At 40.9% G+C, this 7,095-nt stretch overlaps 1 protein-coding gene across 3 annotated transcripts in view; it reads right to left on the bottom strand.

The window, feature by feature from the left end:
* Positions 1–5,305, bottom strand: part of ppp2r5eb (protein phosphatase 2, regulatory subunit B', epsilon isoform b) — a 50,912-nt gene extending 45,607 nt beyond the window's left edge. The window contains exon 1 of one of the 3 annotated variants that reach the window (XM_084914020.1): positions 4,700–5,305. In XM_084914020.1, the coding sequence (XP_084770146.1) occupies positions 4,700–4,728 (29 nt within the window). In that variant the 5' untranslated portion in view covers positions 4,729–5,305. Of the gene's footprint in view, positions 1–1,076; positions 1,263–4,699 lie in introns of those variants that run through there. The other 2 variants (XM_084914021.1, XM_084914019.1) reach the window with 2 other exon arrangements.
* Positions 5,306–7,095: the final 1,790 nt, after the last annotated feature.

The raw sequence follows: 7,095 nt of genomic DNA, 5'->3' as shown, positions 1-7,095 counted from the left end.
AAATGACAACACCAATTATATGACAAGAGAGTCATCTGTCAGTACTATTCACGGTCTTCACTTTCATTGTCACTCAGCAGTTAATGATCCAGCTGTGTGAATGCCTTCTGTTTAGCATCAGCACCATCACCGGTCTTGGAAAATACCTCCAGCTAAACACTGATCTCTCCTGTGGTTGGTTAGCATCAGTCAGCCTGGCAGCTAACAAACTTAAAATTCTGCTTAAAAAAAAAACAAAACTATGGTCGAGGACAACACACGATATAGACTTGGTTTGTTTGTTTTTTCTCTGTTGAAAGATTTCCTGCCATAGTTTTGCCTTTCGAAACTATTCAAATGTGAGCCTAAAAAGTATGTCGGCTTTATCACAAGGCTGACATACCCTACAGTATAAACATAACAAAAACCCTTGCAAATTGACACCTTGCAACTTGTTCTCTGTGCTGTTGCTGTGGGTACAGAGCCTTACAGATACCAGACAAAGCAAGGCTGAGGCGTCTAAAAATCACCTGCACTCAGCGATAATCCCCGGCTAATGTCTGAAAGTGGACTAGCTCTGACGTACGTACTCTTTGACACCTCTTGGATAATCAAGTTTTACTCTTATAAATGGTTAAATCAGCACTTCCAGCTGTCTTTCATAATGGCAAATGGTAAATGGCCTGTATTTGTACAGCGCTTTACTAGTAATATATAATATTACATTTTAATATTCTTGCTCTGTTTTGGGTTTTTTTTGGCGTGGGCAAGGGTGGTCCATATCAGCTCCAAGATTCCACCATAATATTATGGAGAGACTTTCCAGCTCTTTGTGTTCATGATTTCAGGCAATACAAGTTTTAATCTCTGCTATGATGACAAAGAGCATCATTCAGCTCCAAAAAATTAAAAAAAATAAAATAAAAAAGAAACAAGGCAAAGACTTAATTTCAATTTCTACCTGCTACATCACAAATGGTAAAAGTAAACAGTACAAATTGGTGCTTTTCCACTGCAGCACCACTGAAAGTGACAAAATTGCGATTAGTCACCTTCGGAACAATCTAAAAACTGTACAGCCACACTACTTTTCTTACCTGTGGATAGGACCACTGGAATCCCTGTGTACAACCATCAGTGCCTCACGTTCAATCGTTCTCTCTCACTAAGCAGCTAATGGCGACAACACTACGCAATACACGAGGGAGAGCAAGACTATGCCGCCTGGTCAGGCGTATGGCACCCAAGCACCAAAGCCATTCTCCTCCCATGCCTCTTACATAAGAGAACAGATGACATCCAAACAGGCTTGGTGAGGGTGGGATTAAAGAACAAGGAGGAAGGAGAGAGGAGGGGTGCATAGCAAGCAACAGGGAGACCAACCGAAAGGGAGGACGAGGAGGGAGGGAGGGAGGAAGAGGAGGGAGGGAGCTGCTGTATGACAGGAAGTCAACAAACAGGCAATGGCAAGGCCGAAAGAAAGGAGCTGGAGTAAGGGAACAAAAATGCACACGCAAATATGTACAGGAATGCAGTGCTGTGGATGAGAGGAATACCAGCTTGAAACATACTATGCAGTCCTATAAAAAACTAAGTATACACTTACTGCTTTCTAAGGAATTAAGAATAGCTACATGCTGCTGATCAAATGCAGTTGGTTGTTGATCATTAGCAAGTGTGAGCACCTCAATAAAAACAGAAGTTTGAGCAGTTTGCTGGTCTTGAGGATTTGGGTGTGTGCTAGCAATGGGGTGGATGTCTCTTGAGTTTTTTGCAAAAATCACAAGAGCTACATTTTAGACTCTACAGGCATCAATTAGCATGTTAAATGTTAAAGTTCATGAAGGTACAATTTTTAAAAAAGATACTCAACAAATATGACTTGTTTCAAAGTGTTGCCCGGAAAAAACCTCTTCTCTCTAAGAAAAACGAGACAGCATGGCTCAGGTTTGTAGAGTTGCATCAAAACAAACCACAAAACCTCTTAAACAACGTCCTTTGGACAGATGAGATCAGAGTGGAGATGTTTAGCCATAAAGCACAGCACGATGGTTGGAGAAAACCAAACACAGCATATCAGCTGTGTGCCTTATTCTAACTGTCAAGCACGGTGGTAGAGGGGTGATGATTTGAGCTTGTCTTGCAGCCACAGGATCTGAACTGGTCCACCATGAACTAGTATTCTGTAGTCAAACATGAGGCCATCTGTCTGACAGCTAAAGCTTACCCAAACTGGGTCATGCAACAGGGTAATGGTGCAAAGCACACCATGAAAATCTACAACACTATAGCTGAATAAGAACAGAATCAAGGTATTGCAGACCATACCCTGATCACAGAGAGGTATGCATTAACAAATGTTCACAAACCTCAATGAACTGAAGCAACGTTCTAAAGAAGAGTGGACAAAAATTCCTACAAAGGGATGTGAGAGACTTATAAAGGCATACGGAAAACTATTTATTCAACATACTGCTGCTAAATGGTTGCACAAGCTATTGATTGTGCTGTGTACTTAGTTTTTCACAGGGTTGCAGTGTCCAAAATTTTCATAATACGACAAGAGTCATATTTTGGTACAGCCCAACTGCTTTTCTTTTTATTTCATGGAAATAAAAATAATAATAAAAACATTTCCTTGATATAGGCCTGCAAAATCATTATCTACATTGTTAGAAGTACATTCGGCTTATTAAACGTCACAGAAGTAGTAGAAAATAAAAACTAAATAAAGTCATAAATAAATGAAGCCTTATGCAACAACAACAGCTGTCTTGGTTTGGCTGGCCAACACTCAATAACATGACTCTGATAATAACTTGCTTCAGAAAAAAGATCCTCAAAGACACTTTTTGGTTGTTAATTAAATTATTTTTTCAGCTCATCCATACCAAAAGAAATCTATAAATGCACAGACTGTTTTATTTAACGTACTTTTATTGTTATTTATTCTACTTTTTTTGCTAAGGAAAACATAAGTGTTCATTATAATAAGTAAAAAAAAATTTAAGTGTTTTTCAATATTTACTGCCAGCAGTAAATGTCATCTTATCAGTCAACAAAACTGAAAATATATGGTGCAGTTCGACATATAAGCAGTCGATATCAAACAGTCCTTTGTGTAAGTTAAACACACGATATGCCCTTAAATCCAATAATTCATCCTGCTTTGCAGCTTTTATTGCCTCCCAAAAACCAGAGTCATGCAAATATCATGCAAGTCACAGCAACATAAAGAAGACAGGTTACTTTACATATCCATCCAATAAAAATTGCTAACAAATTGAACTAACAATACCAGTATGAATCCCTGGCTTACTGTACTGAATCCTCATACTTCCGAAAGTCTCCTGTTGCTACTATCAGCTGAATGCTGCAACCTGACAGCCCGTCTAATTGGTGTGATTCATTCATGGGTGAATTGCGCTGTTCACACATCTAAGTACAAATGAACTCAGCAACTTTCAAACACACACACACAAAACCACACAGAGCTGATAAGGAGGAGGCAGTTAATGTACCAGCCTTGTCATAAACACAGAAGACTTTGGATGTTAAGTTATCCGAGTTAAGGTTGGACCTGTTAACAACATGGTTAAACTCTAGAACCTTAAAGGTGAGCCAGATGTGACACAGAACAGGAGTAAACCCTCCTAAAACACAGACAGTGCAAATATGTGTATATGAAAGGCCACACCTGGCCTCCCGTAAATGGCTGGGGATGTAGAGACTAGGCAAAATAAAAGCAAAAGTAGGAGTAGTACGATAATACTTTAAAGTTAGCCCGATGCATTCCACTCATCACCATGCTCCCACCTCTCATCTACAATGTCACTACATTGTTATTAGTGGTGATTATCTCTCTCTCCCTCCTAACCGTTCTATACACATTACTCAACATGTAGAAACAATGGTGGTCTGTGCAAGAAAATATAAGATGACAAGTTTAGAGGTACGAGCCTGTCAGAAACAGCCTCTTAGTGCACAGCCAGTCAAAGTTCATGTAGGATTATCGCCACACCGTTTGACAGTTGGCTTCACTTGACAGGAAAGCTAAACTTGTCTCAGGCTGGGTTCATGGGGCTTTTTCAACTCACGAGGATTAAACAGCAGCATTTACTTTGAGCGAACCAGCCCGTGGGCCGCTGCATACAGCAAATAACTCAATAAACCCCAGTTCCCGTACAGTGCAATTTGATGTCACATATTTGCTGCTGTTATCAGCTAGAGCAGCAAAGTAGGCCATCAACTCTAAGGTTAAAAATGAAGCCGTTCGGGAGAGCTGGCGTTAGCTTGGGCAAATCGGGCCTGGCAGCGACAGCAGCAGCAGGAGGAGGAGGAGGCAGCGCAGCATTCAAAACTTGACAGCGCGATAGCCTCACTAGCGTTAACTAGCTAGCAGTGTTAGCATCCCGACTAACCGTTACAAAGCCGCATTGAACGCTAGATAGTCGTCTCCAAATAACACATAAAGCTCTAAGATAGTATAGCCATGAAGATAAAGCGGCTTTCATTTCAAAGCTTTGAAGCTTTACTTTAGAAAATTATATTTTTGGTAGCTAGCTAACGTTAGTGCAACGGTTACCGCGGGTTAGCTCAAGTTGAACATGTAGCCTTAGCTTAAGACCCGCCACCAGTCAAAGGAAACACAAGAAGCTGATTAAAAGAATGAAACCTGCGATTATATCAAAGCCAATGTGTGCTAATAAGATAGAGTTACCTGGGCGGGCTCGGGCGATCACCCATCATCCCAGATGTAAATACGGGGCAGTGCTAATGCTGCTACCGTTAGCTAGCGCTCACAGACTGACAGAGTGACCAGGCTGGGAGACACACACCGTCCCGAGTCCCGACCCGAGCCCGACAAGCTGCAGCCGACCAAGTGGCTGGTAGCCCTCCAATCGTAGTACTTTACCTTGATCCTCTGCGGTTCGCAACGGAGACGGCGGCGAGGAGTTATCCTATGTTTGGAAAGCTATCGGGCTATTAGTTAGGCTACCTCCAGTTCGGTAAGAACAGCCTTTCCCCAGCAGCGGCGGAGCAGCAGGAAAATCTTTGGCCTGAAACAGCCAAACCCACGAGTAGCCTTCCTTCCAACTGAATAATCCTCAAACTCCCATTAATTACAAAATACACCTACGATACACACAAACGATTACGTTAACGCATTTACATTCCTGTTATTGATTCACTCGCTCGTCTTCCCCAAAAACCCTGGATTTTGGCGTTTTCTTTGCTCGTCTATGATCCGGGGCTGTTTCCTTTCACCCTATTGTCAACACTGCTGGGTTGAGACCATGGCACACATAACAGAGACACAGCGCAGCGTGCTGGACGAGCATCTGAACCACGTACAAAGCTGATTGGCTGCAGGGAGCGATGTCCGCAATTGTGATTGGACAGCCAGAACTGTCAATCACAACACGGAGAAACGAGGCTCCGAATCCGTCGGTTAGGTAGAGGAGAAGGGACAAGGAAAAAGATCGAGGCAGAGAGCGAAGTACAGTGTGTATGTGTGGAGGCTTCATCAGGCAGCGTGCTGGAATGAGGCTAAACCTGTCCGAGGCCCGGCCCTGCACCTCGCTTCTATGTATCCGCATTTTAACGCTCGTTCTGCCCAATCGTTTATTGCACATTTATAAGTGTTTTTGAAGACCTCCTCACAGCCGAGGCAGTGCTGTGTGAAAGACGAGTGCATTTCAGCCCTAGAACCGAAATTAGAGAGGAACACAGCGAGAGTTACATAACTGATATATAGGTCTGTGAATGCGCTATATAGCTAATGCTAGGGCATGCATGGGTGTTTCCTTTACTCGCTCACGTATTGGTTTTCTCTCGCTTGCTAGGTTTTTAAAATAACACATTTGCAAATAGTTTCTGCTCCAACTTTACAGCAAATTATACAAACAATTTTTTATTAAAAAAAACAATATACCATATAATTCATATTAGTCACTATACTGGAAACGTGTCAACTGAAGTGTTACATAGGCATAGCTATATCTTATGTATTTGAATTACTGGTGCATTAACGTGTAAGTAGCAATAATTATTAGTATTAACGCACTGTGTCCAGGGGTAGTTTTATCTAACGTGTGGATTACTGGCTTGGACAATTATGAGGCAGTAGGCCGTGTATAAAGGTTTCGCACATTTCATACAAAAAAAAACAAAAAACTTCATACCCCATAGTGTTTTTCTGTAGCTGTTTTCTATGACTGTGGTTGCTTTGCTTTTTTAAGTCGTAATTTTAGTGTCATTTTTCCTCATTTTATGTAGTCACAGCATCTCTTGAGAGATTCCTGCGACTTATTCGTGATTTTTTTTTTTCATCTGCTTCCTCATCATTTTCATCCTTCTAGCTGCGTCTCTTTGAGTTTGCTGTTTTGTTATCATTTCCCTCTCTTCTAGTCCTTTGGCATTTTTTAGTCACCCTGGTGTTTCATAGTTTTCAAGGAGTATCTTTGGTGAGTGTAATGTTGGTTGTGATTTTTTTTTTTTTTTTTGCTTTATTCAGAACTCCACAAGATTTGGTATGTCTTAGGCAGCGAGCATTCTCAGCAGAATCTCTAGTGAAGTGTTTTCTCACCATTGTCACTAAGGACAGAAATAGCAAAACTGCATCATATTGACCAGTGAAACCACACTTTGGTTTTGCCACTGTAACAAAGAAGCCTGCTAGAGGCCTTGTTCATACTAACTGAAGTAAAATTACATTCACACAACTTAGAGGAACCATTTCTCTACAGCTGTATTTCCCATATCAACACGTTTTAGTAGTAAAACCTAGTTTGTAGCAAAGTTAGCATCACATCTACACTGCTAAATTAGGAATCATGGACTTTATCAACAATTTTAAAAGAATGACTTTAGAAATAGTTCTGTATTATGTTTTTTAAGCAGTCAGGGGTCATATCAATTTGGTTATCATATGAGTGAACAAATAAGCATGTGAGTGACCAAAAATGAGCAGTTAGGCATACAGTGACTTATCAAGAATATAAACAGATATTTAAAAGAAAAGATGATGTTTCTCCATCACCCCATTCTCAGTAATGGTCTCATTGTGGTCACTCTATAAAAACTGTGTGGCTCCATCACTGTCTTTCAGTAATA

Source organism: Perissodus microlepis, chromosome 19 (assembly GCF_051167445.1).
Source record: "Perissodus microlepis isolate ML-2025 ecotype Zambia chromosome 19, ASM5116744v1, whole genome shotgun sequence".
In the NCBI taxonomy this organism is placed as follows: Eukaryota; Metazoa; Chordata; class Actinopteri; order Cichliformes; family Cichlidae; genus Perissodus; species Perissodus microlepis.
Note: the sequence above shows the minus strand (reverse complement) of the source record. Positions and strands in the feature narration are given on the sequence as shown.